The sequence below is a fragment of the Nyctereutes procyonoides genome, unplaced genomic scaffold (assembly GCF_905146905.1).
Source record: "Nyctereutes procyonoides isolate TBG_1078 unplaced genomic scaffold, NYPRO_anot_genome, whole genome shotgun sequence".
Classification (NCBI taxonomy): Eukaryota; Metazoa; Chordata; class Mammalia; order Carnivora; family Canidae; genus Nyctereutes; species Nyctereutes procyonoides.
The window spans coordinates 12165449-12187244 of NW_026575033.1; the positions used below are offsets into that span (position 1 = coordinate 12165449).

Genomic DNA, 21796 nt, shown 5'->3' on the forward strand with positions numbered 1-21796 from the left:
CTATCTCGTTGCTAAAAACATTCTGTGTACTTCCATTCTTTTCTTGAGTTTAGTGAACTTCTTTATGACCATTACTTTAATTCCTTATCAGACAATTTTTTTATCTTCATTTCATTAAAGTTTTTTTCCTGGGATTTTATCTTACTCTTTTGTTTGGAACATATTCCTGTGTTTCCTCATTTTGCTTGACACTCTATGTTTGTTTCTATGTGTTAGACAAAACAGCTCTCTCTCCCGCTCTTAAAAGGATAGCCTTATATAGGCAATGAATCTTATTGTTTAACATTGCCCAAGCTCTTGATTGTATCTGGAACTGTCTCTCTGGTTGTTTAAGCCTCATTAATCCCAGAAATGCAACTCTCCAGGTTACCAGAGTCTGACATTCAAGGGCATCCTCTGTGTGGGTTCTGTATGCCTGCTGGCTTTGGTAGATCGAGGAGGGCAGGGACAGGGTTATGCAGGCAACACAAGGGATGCAAGGCCACGGCAGTGGCATGGAAGATGGAGGTTATCACTGGTCAGTTAGAGTGAGAGTACAAAAATAGTACTTCCTAGTGCTGGCACCAGCAAGGTAGAAAGTGAATGTAAAAATGTCACCCACTAGTGCCTCCATCCCTGCACAGAGTCCTAACAGGTTTTTGCTCCTCTAGCAGATACCTTAATATTAGCAAATTTATCTTCTTCCCATATGGTCTAGGCTCTTCTCAAACTGCTGCTTTTGTACTGGGTCCCAGGGAGAGTGAATCTGCATACGAGCTTTTAAGGCTGTCTCTCTTTCCCTATAGCCTTATGACTCTCCTGGCTGTAAGTTCTGTTGGTTTTCAAAGTCACACATTTTGGGGGCTCATTTCTATGGTGCAGGCCCTAAGGGATAGAGTGGCTAATGTGGGGCAAAATGTCCATGCTCTTCAAGGAGGAGTTCCAATTTGTGAGTCCCCTCCCCATGGTGGGTCACCACTCTGGGGGTGGGGTTTTTGTCAAGACTGTCTACCTGTCTTCATGTGGCCTTTTTATCCTTTGTTGTAAAGTAGCTGTTCAGCTAGTATTCAAATTCTTTCCAGAGGAAATTATTCCATATATAGCTATGGATTTATTGTGTACTTACTTAGAAGGAGGTGAATTCAGGATCATTCTATGTCACTTTTCTGAACTGCCTCCTTGTATAGAGTTGTTCTATATAAAGACATCTTATGCATCAAGTTGTTCAGCTACTACGCACAGTCTGTTTTCTTTTAATTGATATTTACTAATAACCTGCTGTTTGGCAGTCATTGAGGACACAAAAATGGACAAACCAGAATTCTGGAGTTCACAGTCTGCTAAGAAATATACAAGTAAGGGGATAGAATAGCATTCTGGAAGCAGGAAGCAGAGGCACTTGGCAATCTCTCTGAGATGAAGAAATAGTGATTACAATAGTATAGGATTTAATAGAGGAGATGACACCTAACTGAATCTTGCCAGGGAGTAGAAATTTTCCAATTAAACATTTGAGGCATTTAGGAGATTGCAGAAGGAATATAATGGCATGCGGTGCATCAAGCCCAAAGTGGAGGCAGGAGACAGTAATGGGGGAGCCAGATTGCCAAAGGCCCCTCATGTACCACATCATGGAATTTGGACATTGTCCAGGAGATGATTAGAAGCCACTTAAGGATTTTAAATGTGGGGAAGTAAACAGTTATGTTCGCGATTTAAGAACGGAAGAGAGGCAAGAAAATCATTTGAGGAGGCAATCGTAGCAACCAGCAATATCACCTTGAAATGCTAAAAATCAAGTACTAGAACAGGATCCAAAGGTAAAACAAAGTAAACACATAAGTCAGCCACTTTGCTCATCAATCTCTGTGAAAACAAAAATAGATAATCTCAAGCATATTCTTAAGAGTAAAAGAACATCAGTCACAACAAGATAACCAAAAAGGGAATTGTGGGTAGGGAGACAGGAAAAAATATGTAAAATAAGTTGAAGTTAACCAGAAGACAGCAATATGAATTGTTTAAACTAGAGCTCTCTGTTAATCTCCTTAATAAAACTTAGGTGATATTTGCCTTACCCCGTCATGATTCACAATATGAAATAAGTCACATGAGAGAATTATGAATGATACACTATGCAAATATAAAATACATTTACTAATAAAAGGAAATTAACAAAGGAGTAAACATCTTCACTGGAATGGAAGAGCCCCCAAATCAGAGCATGTTAGCTGCTAGATCCTGGTAACTTGTACATAATAATAGTTACTATGGACAAGAACAGTGCTAAATATCCCATATGTATTAACTCATTTAATTCTCAACATTCTTATGAGGTAGGTAGGATTATCATCTGCAGACAGGGAAAATCAGGCCCAGAGACATTAGTTTTCCTGAGGCTGGCCATACCCCTAATAAATTGTAGCACAAGGATGGATTCAAACCCAGGCAGTGTGTGTCTAGAATCTGCTTTTAACTACCATTTAAGCACATCATAGGCATTTGCTAATTTGGAGTGATTGTGGGGAGGATAATTAGAATTCCCCCAATTTTTTAATGATGGAATATTTTAAATTCCACTTTATCAGTTTAGTAGTTAAAGTTCCTTTATGTAACCAAACATACAAATCATATATCAATGTATGCTTTAAAAAATTGGGGTCTTAGAAAAAAAAGTTTGGGTCTGTTTTTCCCTATAGCTAGAAAAGTAGTTATAACATTTATTCAAAAGAATAAACATGGAAAAAATATCTGTGAAAACCCTTTAAAAAGAAGAAAAGACCAGTGGATGATGGGAGACAGTCCATACCAGATAATAAGATACATTTATTTTATTTTTTAAGTTCTTATTTAAATTCCAGTTCATATACAGTATAATATTAGTTTCAGTATATAGTAATAAAACATATTTTAAAGCCTCAAAACTTAAAATAATGTGGTCTTAGCCCATGAATAGACAGACTAATAAAACAAATTCTAAAAACAGATATGAATGCATATAGAAATTTAGAATTTTATAATGATCACACCAAAAATGTATTCTATTTCTCCTAAATCTTAAAAAATCATTATCACCTTTTCCATAGAATTTATTTACATGAAGTCTAAAAATAAGCTTTATCTGTGGTAATATCTAAACACTTACAATTCTATAAAAATCAGTATCCAGATTATCTGCACTAAAAATAAAGCCACTAAACCAATTATGACAAGATAAATAAATGAATAAAGGAAGAGAAGTCACATAAAAGGAAAAAAAGTATGAGAAAGTTAAGAATGACATTTAAAGACTGTTCAGCAAACATTTTTTGACTTCCTGAAGAATGGCGGGAATTCTAATAGATGTCAAGGTGAACAATGACCCTTTCTTTCAGACATCTAAACAAGCCTGTATACTAGAGGTTGTATAAAGGTCAGAAGATACTCAGGACAGAACAGTTAGCTTTCGTGGGATGGGATTGAGGGCCTGGGGAGGAACCAAGGAGCCTGCACAAAAGAGGGGGACAGTCAAGTAGACTGAAGGAGAAGGGTTCACCTGCTAGAAAAAAATGATGCAGGGGGTGAGGAAACCCACTCCTGACATGTGAGTGGAATGAACACAGCCTAGTTAGACTTTCAGGAGCTTGTGGGAGGGTAGCAGGAAAGGAGGCAGAAAAGGTTAGGTTAGAGCTACATATTGACTGGTCAGTTATATACCATGCCAAGAAATGCTACCTGGATCCCATAGGCATCAGGGTAACCACCCAGTCGATGATTTTTAAATCAAGAGGAATGTAATTTGAGTAAGATGGACAGTAGGAAAAGAATCAGTTCCTTCCTCTCTGGCTTGTTATGGCCCAGAAGCCAGCAGCTCTGCCGTAGCCTCTGGTCCCTGCCTCTACTCCTTTCCCCACACTGTAGGCAGGCTCTTCCCGCAGGGACTTAGTAGCTTTTTGTCACCATCATAAGAACCATGGTCCACTTATTGAGCCTGGCATGCAGCGTCCCACATGTGACCCCTGCCTTCCTCACAGGCCTCATCAGCCACTGCCCCTTCACCTGGCCCTATGCACTGGCATATTAACTGTTCCCAGGTTCTGAGACATGACCCATATTCTTCAGCTCTCTTAGCTTCCATGTGTTCTTCCTTCCCATCCTCTATCTACACTGTTCAAAGTTTTACACTGTGCCAAGCATAGTACCTAGCCTACTGTAGCCACCCAGATGTTTGGTTGAATGAACACATGAGTAAATGAATGGAGTCAAGTTCATCTGAGTGTTCATCTGCCCTTGGAAATTTTTTCTGACCTTCCTTGAGCTTTCCATAGCTTGCCCTTCTTTCTATTCTCTAGCTCCTGTCCCTCTCAGGTTTTTTTTACTGCCTTAAGAGTTGATTGCTTACTATCCATCTCCCATCCCCCAGAGGTTGTGAACAACTTAAGGAGAGGGATTATCTTTTATCTGTATGTCCTGTACTCTAACATACTGCTGAGTACACATTCATCTCAACAAATGTTGGTTGGGTAATGAAATGGGGAGCTGGGGAGCTTGGGGAATCAAAGCAAAAAGCACATAATTAACAATAGAAAGAAGAGATTGATTCTTCTCTTAGTGCTAGAGAATACAGGTTCCCCAGGGCTGGAAGAAGAAGGCAATTTCAGGTATTCACCTTGGCAAAGGAGAGAATGACATGATTTCCTCCTGAACAACTCTGTCCTGTCCTCATGACTATTTAGAGCCCTCCTCATTGATTATTAACTCAGTGGGCACCTGAAGGCAAATAACCCATAAATCCCAGATGATGCAGGTGACTTGTAGGGGTGCTGAATTTCTTTTTTTTTTTTTAAGATTTTATTTATTTATGAGAGACACAAATAGGCAGAGACATAGGCAGAGGGAGAAGCAGGCTCCCTGCAAGGACCCTGATGGAGGACTCTATCCTAGGATTCTAGGATCATACCCTGAGCTGAAGGCAGATGCTCAACCACTAAGCCACCCAGGTGTGGGGATCTGCATTTCTAGGCATTCAGAAAAGAATAACCTCCATATATTACTATTTAACTTTTTTCCCCATTTATGCTTAATTAAATCTTAAATCTAACACTATCTTACATCCTATTTTCTATTGTAGAATAAAGACCCCAAGATGGCTCGAGTTGCACTGGAATCTCTGTACAGATTACTTTGGGTTTACATGATTCGAATTAAATGTGAAAGCAACACAGCTACTCAGAGGTAAGGAGGTGGTTTGGGTTAATGGTAACTACATCACTGAGTTAATGGTAACCATTTCTTAGCCAATGAAGAGGATGTTTTGTTTTATTGATACCTGTACTCACCAAACTAGAAACTATTCAAAGTTGACAGTTTCTAAAAGATCTAAGTGATAAGGACATTTTCAAGCTTTCCTTAGTCATTGGCTCAGCAACCCATTACAGAAATTTCAGCATGTACCAGGACCAGGAGGTTCCATGTCCAAGGCTGCATTCACCATGTTAGCAAAGCAAATGGCTATAATTTTCCAACTGTTCTTAGTTTTCCGGAAAAACTTTTCATAGGGTAATTATGCTAATGAAAAAGGAATGAAGTGGTTTGTTTTCTTTTTCTGAATTCTCTCTGATACTTAGATAAAATGAAACATCTGCCATTTTCCCTTTCAGAACTGGAGCTCAGCCAATCTTGCTTGTCTTCTCTTTTTTTCTCCCTATCTTTCAGCCGTCTTATAACCATCATCACAACACTTTTCCCCAAAGGGTCCCGTGGTGTGGTGCCAAGGGATATGCCTCTGAACATCTTTGTGAAAATCATCCAGTTCATTGCCCAGGTAATGGAGAAGCTTCTGGCAGTGGGAGTGATCTAATTGCCTTCAAGTGGCCAGTCTCCTTCCTAGGAAATACTACCAGATGAAGAGTCTAAAGTAATATCTTATGTACAAAGACTTTTCAGAATGGTTTTGTAAGTGTTTTCACACATAGTTTGGTTTTTTTGTTTTGTTTTGTTTGGGATTTTTTTTTTTTTTTTTTTTTTTTTTTTTGCTTCAAAACAGTGACATGGGTCATGGGTACATCAAGTATTTTCAGCATTTGACAAATGAGCAACTGAAAGAGTTTAAGTGACTCATCTAAGGTCGCAGAGCCTATTAGTAAAAGGGTCTCAACTTCTAGTCTCTGCTCTGGATTCTGCAAGTCAGGAGGAAGCAAAGAGACTGATGTTTCAGGGAGGAAATCAATTTGATTTTTGAAATCAGATATTGAAATTTGAAGAGTAAATAAAAATGCTTTTTTGCCCTATGAGAAAGAAGAATAAAATAGGAATATTAGCATTTGTTAAGCACTTACACTTTGCCAAGAACTTTTCTAAGAATTTTACAGGTACTAGTTTCATTAAAATCTGGGTCCAATAATAATAAACATAGTTTTTAATATTTAGTTTACTGTTTATACCCAAGATTTTTACTTTTTAAAACACTTTATGGGAAACTGTTATACCCCAACTTTGGCTTCCTTGTGATTTACGGAACAATGGGAAAAGATAATTGTTCCAGTTCAACCTCTGCCACAGCCAGCTCTATACCCTTAGCAAGTCAGAGAGCATCTTTCTTTTGTTTCTTTATAAAATGTGGATTAAATGCTTGCCCAGTGTACTTCAGAATCCTGTGTGGATAAAGGAAAATTATAGGCATGAAAATACTGTTAAGTACAATTGATACTGATATAAAGATGAAAGGTTCAGTTGTTACTTCACAGACTATTTAATATTTGATATCTCCCTGTGTGTTTGGTATAATGAGATGCTTCTGTAATATGTGTACTTAGGGAAAAGACATTACTCGCTTTGCAGGTAGATGAATTAATGTGATTTTTCTGCATGTAGTTATCATTTGGCTGAAAATATAGTTTGATTATTCTGAAATATGTTGTATAAAATTAACCTATCATATCATAGTAGCTACTGTCTCAAATTATTAGAACCTGGCATATGCTTTCTTACTTAAATAGCCATAGTATATCTTATTTATTAATTATTCATTTCACTTGCAGAATTGTCCATTATAATATGAGACAAAAGATGTGAAATGTTAGAGAATAGGATAAAATGGTCATTTTGCAGAGGTATTTTTTAAAATACATTTTAAACTGAATTTCAAGAAGTTATTAGCATTTGCAACACAAGCAGGAAGTGTTGAGACCATGAATAAGCCCCAGACATTCCAATTGTTTGGGGTTTTCATTTTTGGGCATTTGGTTTTTGTTTTTTGTTTTGTCATTAACCATTCCATGCTTTACAGGCTAATTCCACATGTTATATAATGAAAGCATCTTTACACACCACATGAAAACAGAACTTTCACCCGAGGTTCCAGGGGACATGATCTTCCTTCAGGGAATCTCTTAATGCATACAATTGAGCAGTATCTTGCTTCTTTTGGCAGCCACCTGTTTAGTGCCTAATGAAAATAGACATTTCATGTTGAATTTGTATTTTAACATCTTTGTTTTGTTTTCTCTTTTTCACTACAGGAACGTTTAGATTTTGCAATGAAAGAAATTATTTTTGATTTTCTTTGTGTGGGAAAACCAGCAAAAGCTTTCAGTCTCAATCCAGAGGTATGAATAATCATTTTATGTACTTCTAACAGGGCATGTATTGACAGAGACATACCTTTGCTTTGCAACTTTGGGGAATAGGGCAAAGGTCATTTCTCTAAAAAGTCTTCTGTTTGTTTTTGTCCATGTTATATGACTAAATAGTATAGATGATGGAATTTCATAAGTCAGATTTTGGATGAGTAGACCGGATGATGGCAGGTTGATATGCTACCATATTCTGTTCTTTTATAATAGAGTAAAGCTTGCCCAGAAAGATAATCTGCCAGTACAAGTCAGGTTGTTTTAGTCAATACATATTTAAATAGTCAGTACTTCTAACTAATTTGATGCAGATTAACAAGTTGAGTATTGGGAAGTGGTGAAACAGAGAATAAATACATGTAATAAAATACTAAAATCTAGTGGAATTGAATCATGTATGAATATATGTTTTTGTGGCAGCATCACAACTCAAGGGCCAGACAGATCATGGAAATGATGGGTATGACACAGTTGGAGTGACCTATCCAAATGAGAAGCACATTCAGTTTTAAACTTTAAAAATACTGTGGGCCAACAGAACTCTGCCTGGCAGGCTACCTTTTTGCAATCCTTTCCCTATGATATTGTAGAAAGAACACTGAACCAGAAGACAGCAGTATTGGATTTGCACTTGGCACAGGCTCTACCACTTTTATTAGCTATATGACATTTATCTCTCTAAACGTCAGCTTTTTTATTAGTAAAATGAACAAAATACTTTTCTCAATCACCTCATGGAAAAATTGTGATATTATGACATTACAGACTCTTAAACAAAAAAACAAAAACATACCATAGAAATTTTTTTTTAAAAAAAAAAGGTTCCTATATCTTCACTGTGATAGTGTCTGACTCCTTCATTCTGTCAGTAATGACAGAAGGTCAAAATCGACAGCTGGTTAGCAGTACAAGGAACCAGGTCTCCTGGTATCCTTATACCTTTTCCCACACACCCTATATTCTCTCCTTGGTGCTAAGGTTGCTATGTATCAAAGGACACCTGAAGGAGCCCCAAAATCAGAGTTTGGGAGTTTTTATCTGGTGTCTAATGATATAGCAGTCCTATGAAATAGCTGCATCCAGGGTCAGTGGGCCAAGGAGAGAAGGACAAATTCTTTGCAAATCCAGAGCATTTGGGCTAAAATGATGCCCAACACCCAATGGTAAAGAGTTTTGTCCTTCTGGGAAATTTCTCAGAATATTTTTCACTTCTCAGGAGTCATGGCTTTAACATCTTTAATAGTCCTCAGAATTTCCAAGTTATTAGTCTAAAAATAATATATTAAAAGCTACCATAATTATCACCATGTATGAAACTTACCCCTTGTTCTTCCCTCAAACCCCGCAGTCCGGGCAGCCCTGGTGGCACAGCAGTTTAACACCACCTGCAGCCCAGGGTGTGATCCTGGAGATGGGAGATCGAGTCCTATGTCGGGCTCCCTGCATGGAGCCTGCTTCTCCCTCTGCCTGTGTCTCTGCCTCTCTCTCTCTCTCTCTGTCGCTCATGAATAAATAAATAAAATCTTAAAATAAAAAAAAAAACTCCTCAGTCAGTGATTAATTAGTTAACCTGTTTGTGCAGAGCAATTGGAATTATAGGGTTTTTAATGTTAAAAATTACAAAAAAAATTACAAAAAGATACTGAATATCTTCTCCCATTTTTCTTGAGCTTATAGGGTTATGGGAGATTTTATCAGCAGTTGGTAATTAGAACTTAAAAGCATATTTATGAACCCACTCAATAGCACACACAAGGATAGTCTATAAAGCAGAAGTCACACACTTGATAAAATATGTTGTACAGCAGTTTCTCAAGGAATATATTCAATTTGTGCCTTAAGTAATATTTTAGCAATAGTATATGGAAAAAGGTCCAGAGATGGAAAGGATTCTCTTACTACAAAATCTATAGTGCACCACCACTCAACAGTTAGATAATTTCCAGTTAAATGTCTCATTTTAGTTCAGACCAAGATGGTTTCCTATAAGGCATTCTTATCATCATAAGAATTTACTCATCTGTGAAAAGTTTCTAGGTCATCCATTTGTCTCATTTTTGCCTTCACCTAAAATAACATGGACCTGGAGCCAGTCCCAGAGGCAAAAAGAAGAAATAAAATTCACATGGATTGGAAATCAAGAAATAAAACTCTTTATTTACAGACAACATGATTGCCTATGTAGAAAATACCAAAAAAATCTACAAAAAACCTATTTAACTAACATGATTTTAGAAAGTTTGGAGGATACAAGATAAATATATAGGGACACCTAGCTGGCTCAGTTAGTAGGCCATGCAACTTGATCTCAGAGTTGTAAATTCAAGCCCTATGTTGGGTGTGGAGCTTACTTAAAAAAAAAAAGATAAATATATAAAATTAATGTATTTTTATATCATGATAATAAAAAATTAGAAATTGAACAATTTGTAATAGCAATGAAAACAAAATATTTATCAATAAAGCTAACAAATTATGTGTAAGATTCATATACTGGAAACCAAAAAGTTTTGAGGAAAATCATAGACGATCAAAATAAATGGAGAGAAATACTGTTTGTGGATCAAAAGATTTAAGATTGCAAAAAGGTCAGCTGTCCCCAAATTAATCTATATATTAATCTATAATCCCAATTAAAATCCCTATTGCATTTTCTGTAGAAATCAATAAACTGATTCTAAAATTTATATGGGGGATCCCTGGGTGGCGCAGCGGTTTGGTGCCTGCCTTTGGCCCAGGGCGCGATCCTGGAGACCCGGGATCGAATCCCACGTTGGGCTCCTGGTGCATGGAGCCTGCTTCTCCCTCTGCCTATGTCTCTGCCTCTCTCTCTCTCTCTCTCACTCTCTCTGTGTGACTATCATAAATAAATAAAAATTTAAAAAAAAAATAATAAAATAAATAAATAAATAAATAAATAAATAAATAAATAAATAAATAAATAAAATTTATATGGAAAATATAAGGAACTGGAATAGCCAACATAATTTTGAAAAAGAAGAGTAAAACTGGAGGACTGGCATATCCTGGTTTCAAAAATACTGTAAAGCTGCAGTAGTATCATACTGTCAGAGGAGTGAATGTAAAGACCAATCAACAGAATAGAGAATCCATAAATAGATCCACACATATATGATCAATTTATTTTCAACAACATTTTCAAGTTATTTCAGTGGATAAAGGGTTGTCTTTTCAATGAATGGTGCTGGACCATTGGACATCCACTTGCAAAATAATGAACTTTGGCCCAGAATTTGCACAGTAAGCAAAAGTTAAGTCAAAATGAATTATAAACCTAAATGTAAAATCCAATGTTATAAACATTCTAGAATAAAATAGAAGATGAAATCTTTGTGATCTTTGGGTGGGCAAAAATTTCTTAGGATGCAAAAATCATAAAATTACAAAAGAAAAAATTGATAAACATCAACATTAAAAATGCCTGCACATTAAGAGATACCATCATTAAGATTTAGAACCACTGGGCAAAAATACTTGCAAATACATATTGAAAAAGCATTTGTATCCAGAATATGAAGAACTCTCACAACCCAACAGTAAGAAAATAAACAACCCAATTTTTTGAGTGGGCAAAATGAAGAGCCTCATCCCCAAAGATGAAATACAAATGACCAATAAACCTATGAAAAGATGTTCAACTTCATTAGTCATTAGAGAGATGCTCATTAAAACCATAGTGAGAGGCACTGAGAAGGATATGGAGCAATTGGAACTTCATACGACTTTGGTGAGAATGCAAAAGGACAATCATTTTAGAAAAGAGTTTGGCAGTTTCTTTTAAGATTAAACGTACACCTGACCGTATGATCCAACATTTCTACCTCAAGGTATTGATCCAAATAAATTAAAACTCCAAAAGCCCAAAAAGGTTTGTGTGAATATTTATAGCAGCTAGTCACTAAAAATAGGAAAGCAGTTCATGTTCAACAGCTGGTGAATGGCTAAACAAGCTGCACATCATCAGTACAGTGGAATACCATTCAGCAATGAACAGGGACAAACTACGAATTTTGCAGCATCTCAAAAACTTAATGCTAAATGAAAGAAGAAAGACACAAAAGGCTATGTACTGTTTGATTCCATTCAGAAAAAAGCAAAACAATAAGGCAGAAATTAGATAATGATTGTCAGATGCTGGGTTGGGTGACATACTGACTGTAAAGAGGCACAAGGGAACTTTTTGGGGATGATGGAAATAATTTTATATCTTGACTGTGATAGCGGTTACCTGACTATATAGATTTCTTGAAATTCAAAGAACTGTACAACTGAAAAGAGTGTGTTTTACTCTGTGTGAATTATGTTTCAATAAACTTGACATTAAAAAATAAAATGGAGGGACGCCTGGGTGGCTCATTGTTGAGCATCTGCCTTTGGCTCATGGGATCCAGGATCAAGTCCCGCATCAGGCTCCCTGTGGGAAGCCTGCTTCTCCCTCTGCCTATGTATCTGCCTCTCTCTCTCTCTGTCTTTCATGAATAAATAAATAAATCTTAAAAAAAATAAAGTGAAGATTCTAACCTACAAATATATAATTACCAACAAGAACTTTTCAGGCACTATTCCTCACCACCCTGTATGATCAGTAGGTATTATTACCCTCCTTTTATAGAAAGGAAGCTGGGACTTGGACTTGGAAAAGTTAAGTAATTTCTTAAGACCAGACAAATAATAAAAAAGAGAGATATTATACAGAACTATATAAAATACCAAAAGAAATTGTTTATAACATTAAGTTGAAAATATGTGTCCCAAACTATCCAATCTTACCTCTGCCCTTAGTGTTATCCAGAGGGAAGGAAAACTGAGAAAACTGGCCGGGGTGGTTCATAAACTGGATATGCCACTTGCAAATAATTAACGCTTGACCGTTTACGTCAATCCAGGGTTGTTCTACTGATACTGCATTTCCTACTTCCTCACCCAAAACATTGCTGTGTCTTGAGAAAAATATACAAGCGTAGAACACAGTTCATGAACTGCTAAAATAAATGAGTAAATGAATGGACTTTCATACATAGTTGAATTTTTTAAAGTTAATATTCTTTCATTCTAGAAACTGGAAAGAGAATATCACTAAAGGCTATAAAACCATAAAGTACACGTTGCATTGGTACAAATTAGCCAGAGAAATATTCACCAAATCCTGGCTGAAATATCATTATTCCTTAAGGCTTAAATAAATAGTTTTAAAATCAATAGAAGTCTATATTACTTTTTGTTATAGAATGTAATCATGTGCCACAAAATAGACAATTTAGACAAATCTGACTTACATGTACAGCTTTCCACCTGCTACTTATATGGCCCTCACCTGAAATATGGAACTAATTATACATTCCTTGCATGGCTGTTTTAAAAGTGAGAGTTAATGAGCCAAGAGAGCAATTCTGGATACATTTTAGGGACTCACTAAATTGTAACTAGATTATCATTGTTGGTAGTGATAAGTATTATTTGCTGCTGTAGGTAGTAGCCTACTTTAGAAACATTAGAAACATTGCAAAATTGCAATTGCACCAAGAAACAGCGACAGAAACTTATTACTTTAAATAATATGTATTCATATATTACTTCATGAAAATAAGGGTATAAATACATGTGATACACGTGGCTGTTAAGGAAGTACAGATGTTTTAGTACCTTCTGACCTTTTAAGACATTGCTGCAAAGCCAATATTATGCCTTACCTGAGCCCGAGGAAGATAACAATCTGGCCCAGAATGGCATTTCTTCTTATAAGCTCACGTGTTTTGATAAGTAACAAGTTCAGTGGCACTGAATTTTTAAAACTCATTATCAAACTTGCCTGTCTTTTTTTTTAAGATTTTATTTATTTAATCATGAGAGACAGAGAGAGAGAGAGAGGCAGAGACACAGGCAGAAGGAGAAGTCAAACTTGCCAGTCTTTTTGAATGGAGTCATCATCCGGCAATTCAGAGCAGGCCATTTTTGTTTTGTGATTCACATTGGAATTCCTATTGTTTTCATCAGGTCTTTGTGAATTAACATGTGTGGCATCTCTCTCTCTCCCTTCAGGGGACATATAAGTCCCTCATTTGCGTAGTTTATTTTAGTTACAGCTGCTTCAGAGGCTGGCTGCTGTGCCCTCTGAGGTGCACCAGGATTTCCCAAACAGCATGAGTATGACCATTTCAAACATCCCCTCCGAGTGGGATGAAAATCTTTCTGGTTGTTTTTTTGTGATGCACCAAGAAACAGTGACAGAAACCACAATTTTACATTCATAGGTTTGGCCTAAAGTCTTGTGCCTTTTATTTATTTTTTAAGATTTTATTTTTTTTATTTATGGGGGGGGTGTGTGCAGAGACAAAGATAGAGGGAGAAGCAGGTTCCATGCAGGGAGCCTCATGTGGGACTGGATCTCGGGTCTCCAGGATCACACCCCAGGCTGAAGGAGGCACTAAACTGCTGAGCCACGGGGGCTGCCCGTCTTGAGCCTTTTAAATTACTTGCTCATACTAATCTGGATAGCAAGCCATGCTAACTTCTCTCAAAGACTAATGGTTTAATTGAACTACAATAATTGGGTTTTTCTTTTTATCATGAGCACATTATCTCTTACAGAGAATGAACATTGGTTTACGGGCATTCTTAGTAATAGCCGATAGCTTGCAGCAGAAAGATGGTGAGCCTCCCATGCCGGTGACAGGAGCTGTTCTCCCATCAGGAAACACACTGAGAGTGAAGAAAACATATTTGAGTAAAACGCTAACTGAAGAAGAAGCCAAAATGATAGGTGGGTTTCAAAGACGTGTTAGAGCCCCTCTAATGACCAATGGATACTTACCCTTAGTGAGATGTACTGCTAAAAAAAAATTTTATAGAAGTAACTGGTGAGGCATTCCAACATTAATTGTTTTGATTGATTCATTCTGTGCTTTGTTTTACTGCCCTTTAAACTTTCTGGAACTTCCTGGTAAACATTTTGCCATTTAAATGTTAGACTTTTATCATGGTCTTTCCAAACTCCTAGTATTGATTATCTACATTTTACAGTAAATTTCTAAGCCAGCTGTATCCTTTGGTAGATTATCCTGTTTATAAAGCGACCATATAAATATTCATTTGTTAGTTCGTTCATCTTTATAGTTCCTTTCTCTTTTTTTCAGTAAAATTAGTTTAATCTATGTTTTAAACATTCCAGATCCCACACATGCCATGTTATATTGTGGGTCTAGCCTACATAGGATTATTTTCTTTTTAGTTTAGCTATCTTAACCCAAAGAGATGATTTCTTTCTTGTCAAAAACTAGAATTTCAAAACCAACCACAACCTTTGTTAAAATAATTTTGATGTCAAAGACCTGAAGGAAACTTAAGGAGACTTTTCATTTTAAAATATTTGTTTTTAAATAGACAATGCTTAAATGAGTTCAGAAAGATTTAATGAAAAAAAAGAAAAAGAAAAGAAGGATATAATCATCTGAAATAATCAATAATTATTTTATTAAAGTACGAATTTTAAATACAAAGCAATTTGCTTTTCATTTGTATTATATACGTAAAGAAATAAAATGCATATACATACATGAAATCCATAGGCTATACATATTTGTTTTCCATAGTGGGACACTGACCCTGTATAAAATGAGAGAAGTAAAAGTTCTATAGCTAAAATATATTTCCTTCATTTTAAAATTTATGATGTGAGTCATTTTTATTTTACTAAAAAAATTCACACATATATTTGAGAATAAAGTTATTACAATCCTAACCCTAAGTGAGAATTTTTATTCACACAATCAGTAATGATGGTGAATTTTCTGTAGTATCCAAAAGCATAAAAATTCAAAAGTAAGACTTTCTTTTTTATTCAACTCTTCTGGAAAATAATTCCTCTTAAGTATTAGAATTCCCATTTATAAAATTTAAATGATTATTTGGTGAGCACCCAACAAGTTCAGAACACTATGCTAACAGTTCTGTGGAAAAGGGATTGAGTTAGGATCTGCTTATTGAAGTCATTGACCCATAGATGGTTAGGATTTTACTCCTTGATGGATTTAGTCAAAGATGTCGCTATAATGCATGTTTTCTAGGCATGTCATTATATTACTCTCAAGTGCGAAAAGCTGTGGACAACATTTTAAGGCATCTTGATAAAGAAGTAGGAAGGTGTATGATGCTAACGAATGTTCAGATGCTAAATAAAGAACCTGAAGACATGATCACGTGAGTACAGTGAGAGCTAAGTTTTTAATGAAGGATTAATTACTCAAAATGTACCATCAAAGATTTTTCTCCTTTGTTCTTCCCACTTATTCTGTATTTTATTCTCCCCTTCCTAGCATCAGAGTTCTAAGAATTATTAAGGATAGTAAAAATGTATTTTGACAGTATTTGACTAACTCTAAAAATAAGGTCAAACCTGAGATTGATCTATTTTGGTTGTATCTCAAGTATCATTATGCCAGTAAGTTGGAAAATGGAGCCCAAGACTCTTTCACTGGTCCACGTTTGTCAGAAGTGGTATCTTGCTACCAAGCTCTGTCACAGCCTGTGTGCTAGAGTGACATCACCTGTTTACAGACAGTTCATCTTTATAAATTTCAAATTCACTTTTTCTAGTGACCATTTCTGAATTGTGAGAGTTAAATGTGCCTAATCATCTCTAGGCAACCATGTCATAGCAATACGGGATCTTAAAAACAAAAACAATTTATAGTTTTGAATGTAGAAATCAAATGTTCTTAGCCAAACTCTAAGATGTAGCTTTGTACGTAGAGTTCTGCAGAAGAAACTCACACAACTTGAGTTTGCTGCTTTTGATTCATTATGGCAGGAACTAGGATTAGGTTACAACTTCACATTTTAAGAAGATTCAGACTTTGTTGTTGGACTATGAATTAAATTCTATTTGGCACCTGTGGCATAATTTTCCAAAAATATAATTGGGAAAGCCTCCTTTGTTCCTCAGCATCTTCAGTTCTAAATACCACAGTTAGTCAGATATGGGAAAATTCATATCGTGGGTGTGTATTTTTATTAGAGTGGCAGCATGTGAAATATGAAGTATGGCGAAACAAAACAATACATAATAAACAATGTAAAACATACAGAATTATTTTAAATGCATTTTTAGCAGTATATAAAGTTAAAATGAAAACCCCTCCTCAGAGCTCCACTTGATATCTATGACCCTTCTTAATCCTGTGTGATCCCTTCCAGAACTTTCCCTATGTCAAAACCAAGATATGCATTTGTTGCACAAAAAATGGGATCATATAACATATATTATCCTGCAGCTTGCCATTCATTTGATTTAAGTGATCACATTGCTTTAGGTTTCACCCTAAATAACCATAAAAATTGAAATTGACCAAGATGAGTAACATTAGATGTATTGTCACCAGCTCCAGTTCTTACCTCACAAGCTGCTAGATAGCAACCTTTACCCTCATTAGTACATACTTTTTGAATATATTAAAGCAATTTTAAATTGATAATGTAGAAGATACAAGAAATGCTTTTAAAACTTCTGCATTGTAGTTGTTTCCCCTAAAAATAGTAAAGAAAGACTTTTAAAGGAAAACTATATTTTTAATCAAGAATCGTAAGATAGGGTTGGAACCAAAACAATATATTCAAAACCAAAAAAAAAAAAAAAGATACAGGTTTAAATAGAAGTGTAAACATTTTGTTTGTATTTTAACCAATACCTTAAAGGTTTTCCAAGATGCTTCATTACTTTTCCCTATTCAGTCATCTTAAGACCCCCATATAGAGCTAGAATACTTTCCTTGCTACATTTTAAGACCGATCCTCCAGTGAGAAATAACTCATTGCTACATTTCCCAAAGACAAAAAGAAACATTAAAGCAACATAAGCATTTGGGAGAAACAAATGCTTATGTACTGAGGTCCACACCATACTATTGGAAACCATCATTGGAGTTGTTACTCAGTCCTCTATTTTCCTGCATCCTTCTTGAGGTATAAACTTGAACATTAGCATTCTATGGTTGCTTCATTTCCATTCTTCATCCCTTCTGTCATACATGACAGCAAATAATAACAATATCTGTTAATAAAATGATGTTATTGGGGGATTCACTTCCTTCCTATAAAAGCCCAGAGAGGGGAGCCTGGATGACTCAGTTGTGTCTGACTCTTGATTTGGGCTCAGGTCATGATCTCAGGATTGTGTCAGACTCTGCACTCAGCAAGGAACCTGCTTGAAGTTTTCTCTCTCCCTCCCCCCGCCTCTCCCCCCACTCCTATCCCTGCTCTCACTCTCTAAAATAAATAAATGAATCTTTAATAGCCCAGAGAGCAAGGACTACAGTAATAAAAGGAAATCATGTACCCATTAGAGTTTCTAATCTAGGCTTCTTTTATCAGCTTGGAAGCCTGGCAGAATTTGCCTTACAAATTCAGGTCAACAGGGTCATCTGTTTTCCAACAAATATGAAAATAATCCCAGCTTTGCAAAACATCTGGTGAGCAAGCTAGGAGAACTATTTAAAGGACTCACCATGTTGCAAATGAAAAACTAGGAGCCATCACTCAGCTATTTGAGGATGTCACCTGAAGACTTCTCTTTCCTTCAGCAGATTAAACACCACTGTGCAATGTCTCCTTCTCCAGTCCTCATACATTCTATGCAGAAAGGACCATGGAAAAGGGAAGAAAATAATCCTACAACTTTCTGCAAAAACAGAGTTAGACAAAGTCAGGCTAAAAAGTAATGTCACAGAGCAGAATTGCTGTCTGATTATAGGGAGGGTGGATTCTGCTTGCTGCATATCTATCCTGACCACAGCTACTATCCCAAGAATATATACTACTTTACATTTTCATCATTGTATTTGTGTCCTACAATAGCACTAATTTCATGACAGTTTTATATTCTCAGAAGATTGAATTATCAGAACTTAATTAAATATGTTGTTATATTTTATCACCTAAGTTCCTTGAAGGATTTGATGGGTATTTTAGTTTTTTCATAACGGTTATTGATAAAATATGTGGTTAAGAATCAGTTACTATTTAAACAACTAAAAATCAAAATAGTTTATCAAAAATTAAGTGTTCCTTCAGATTTTACAACATAATACAGAAGACATTAATTATATTTAAGCATTTATCTTCTCAAGACAATAAAAAGAGGGAAGGAACCTCCATAGAGGTCAGGCTCATCAGTGTAATTTTAAAAATCACAATTGCACAACTATATATACATTTCAGGATTTTACTTGACATTAGAAAGACTTATTTTTGGAAACACTTAATTTTTAAAATAATGGGGACTCTAGAGTAGAAGCATAACTCACTAGGGAGAGAAGCTTCCAGATGTCATGCTTATAAGAGGCACTATTCTTTGTATATGCTAAAAATCCTATTTTTAAATGCTGAATGTAGGAATGAGTGCAATGTATGTGTTACATGCTGATGCATTTAGCATGCTAGTAAAGTCAGTGTTTTAAATGCAGTCCACAGGAACCAAACTCCGTGGAACCCAAATGAATAGCAAACTGTATGATAGAATTCTGTTGACATTGGCATTTCTCAAATCTTTGTGAATACTCTTAGAACTGACCAAGCTATAAAGATCAGAAACATTTGAGAGTAATACACAGTAAACACCACGCAGTGATTCAGAAGGCATAGATTCTAGTCTTTTGTCACATATTTGATTGATTTTTTAAAAACTTTTTATAGCCTTTGACCTGTTTGTTTTCAAATTAAAGGGGTGAGAGAAAGCCAAAAATAGATCTTTTCAGAACCTGTGTTGCTGCTATCCCTCGACTGCTTCCCGATGGGATGTCAAAACTTGAACTTATTGACTTGCTGGCTAGGTAAGTGAGAACTGCCGTGGGTGTATTTGATTAAATTGATCATAATCCTTTGTCATGATTCAAGAAAGAAAGAAAGAAAAGAAAGAAAGAAAGAAAGAAAGAAAGAAAGAAAGAAAGAAAGAAAGAAAGAAAGAAAGAAAGAAAGAAAGAAAGAAAGAAAGAAAGAAAGAAAGAAAGAAAGAAAGAAAATTGAATGATTATTAAAAACTGACAGATATTTACTCAATGAGGCATTATTGTCAGAACTACAGATAGGCAAGGAGGAATAAAAAATTTTTTTTGTTTTTGTTCCCAATGTTTTAGGGGCTTAAAATCCAATATAGAAGCAAATACATAAGCACATAAGGTAACTAACAATGTAAGGTCTGAAATTGTGCAGATTAATGGCACAAAAAGTGTGATACATGTGAGTTCAGTGGATAGGGGAATTACTGGGGACTGAGGAAGTCAGCCAATCAGTGTCTTTGGAGAAGGTGGAAGTTGAAACAGGACTCAGGAAGGAAGAGTGACATGAGCAAAGTCACAGAGGTGGGGCTGGGAAATGAGGACGTAAGTCTGCCTGGAGAAGAGTTCATTTAGGGTCTGATTCCCATTCTGATACCCACAGACCTCCAGGGGGCCAAGAAGGTACATGATGGGGGTCCTTAGCTAATTTTAGTGCTTCAGAAAGCTGCCAAAAGTCATATTTATCACCCTCCCAACATTGTCCGTGAGAATGCACCATTCAACTAGAAGAACCTCAAGTTAATTTGCTTTGAGCAAAATGAGGTCATTTTACTGAAATGTGTTGTTTTTCTCGTGTTGAAGTTCTAGTTGACAGTTACATGTGTCTTTATTTTTTTTAATTTTAATAAATTAATTTTTATTGGTGTTCAATTTACCAACATACAGAATAACACCCAGTGCTCATCCCGTCAAGTGTCCCCCAGTGCCCGTCACCCATTCACCCCCACCCCCCGCCCTCCTCCCCCTCCACCACCCCTAGTTCATTGTCTTTAATTAAAAATCAAAAGTGACATTACTTAAAAGCAATTTAGAATATGAAATCATTAGAAATATGAGGTGCATGAAGGAAATGGAATGAGGAAGAACAAAATCATCCTTAATTATTTGAATTTTTAAAAAAGAAAGAAAGGAAATTTAGAAAGCCAATGATAAGACCTAGAAATAAGACTGGAGAGGTAGATTTTCAGCTAATCTATACTATTAGCTGAGACATTTGGACCGATGGAGTTTTAAGCAAGTGAGTAATGTGATAAAAAAATATTTTAGGCTGGTTAATCTGATAATGGTGGAATAGAAGAGAGCCCAGAGAAGGATAATAAATATTAATGCTGATTGAAAAATACATTACGCATGACTTCGTTTACCCATATTTGCTAGCCCTCGGAGAGGGCTATATCCATCAATATTCAAATGAAATAACCCAAGCCCTCGTCCCACATGACTGCAGACCGCCAAGGCTGCCCCACAGCTTCAGAGTATCTCTGAGGAGCATCATGCTCCTGGTTATTGTGGTCATCATACCTTCTGCTCTGGACGGCCAGTTGAAAGTCCCATTGATCACTCCCTGAGATCAGTTAGTATCATTTGCAGCCTTCTGTCCTCCAAGCATAAACACAGCTGAACATTTCCTTCTGCCAATCATCACTGGCACAGGCTAGTGCTGGATTGTGAGGTTGACCATGACTTTGAAAACCACGGTTTCAAACCCTGTTGCTCTCTGACCAAAACCATCCAGCCTTCTAGCTGGGTTTGGTCACTGCTACCTGGACCCTCTTCTTTCCTGTAATCAGCAACCTACGTTCTGTGGATCCTTCTTTCTGCCATTCCATGTTTGGGATGTATTTTAAGAAGATGATAAAGTTTTTAAAAAATTGCAGCCTAGGCTTTTGCTGCAGCCTAACGACGAGAATGTGAGGGAAGAGAATATTCACTGGAAGTGAGGAAGGAGCAGAAAAAAGGGAAATGTAAGCCTGAGTCACAATGGGGCTTCCAGCTCTGGGTGAGAAGATCTAAAGAGGAACAAGGGGTAGATTCCCAAAGAATAAGAAACATGGTGCTTTGGGAGTGGGGGAAGCTGCAGAATAGGAGGCTAAGATACCATAATATTGAGTCTCCCAAGATGCTGGCTAAGACAGAGTAAGGAAATGTTGAGAGGCAGATGCCAGGTGTGAAGGGTACCCAGAAATGTAAGAGTGAGCAGCCCGTTGATGTGCAGGGATAGCAGTGGAGGGGGTGGGTAAATAGGAGTCAAGTGTGCACAGGGGAGAGGTTGCTGAGTAAAGAGACTAGATGTGGCCATCAGAAATTAAGAGACAGCGGACCTCTCCTCATGACCTGTGAGCCACTAGGTAACGAGAG

The 21796-nt window shown here is 36.4% G+C and overlaps 1 protein-coding gene across 8 annotated transcripts in view; it reads left to right on the forward strand.

Moving 5' to 3' along the window:
• FRY (FRY microtubule binding protein) overlaps positions 1 to 21796 on the forward strand; it is a 428026-nt gene that overhangs the window by 277575 nt on the left and 128655 nt on the right. For all 8 annotated transcript variants that reach the window (XM_055317436.1, XM_055317438.1, XM_055317431.1 and 5 more), the window contains 6 exons: positions 5090 to 5193; positions 5674 to 5782; positions 7479 to 7565; positions 14199 to 14370; positions 15674 to 15806; positions 19325 to 19432. In XM_055317436.1, coding sequence (XP_055173411.1) covers positions 5090 to 5193; positions 5674 to 5782; positions 7479 to 7565; positions 14199 to 14370; positions 15674 to 15806; positions 19325 to 19432 — 713 coding nt within the window. The remainder of the gene's footprint in view (positions 1 to 5089; positions 5194 to 5673; positions 5783 to 7478; positions 7566 to 14198; positions 14371 to 15673; positions 15807 to 19324; positions 19433 to 21796) is intronic.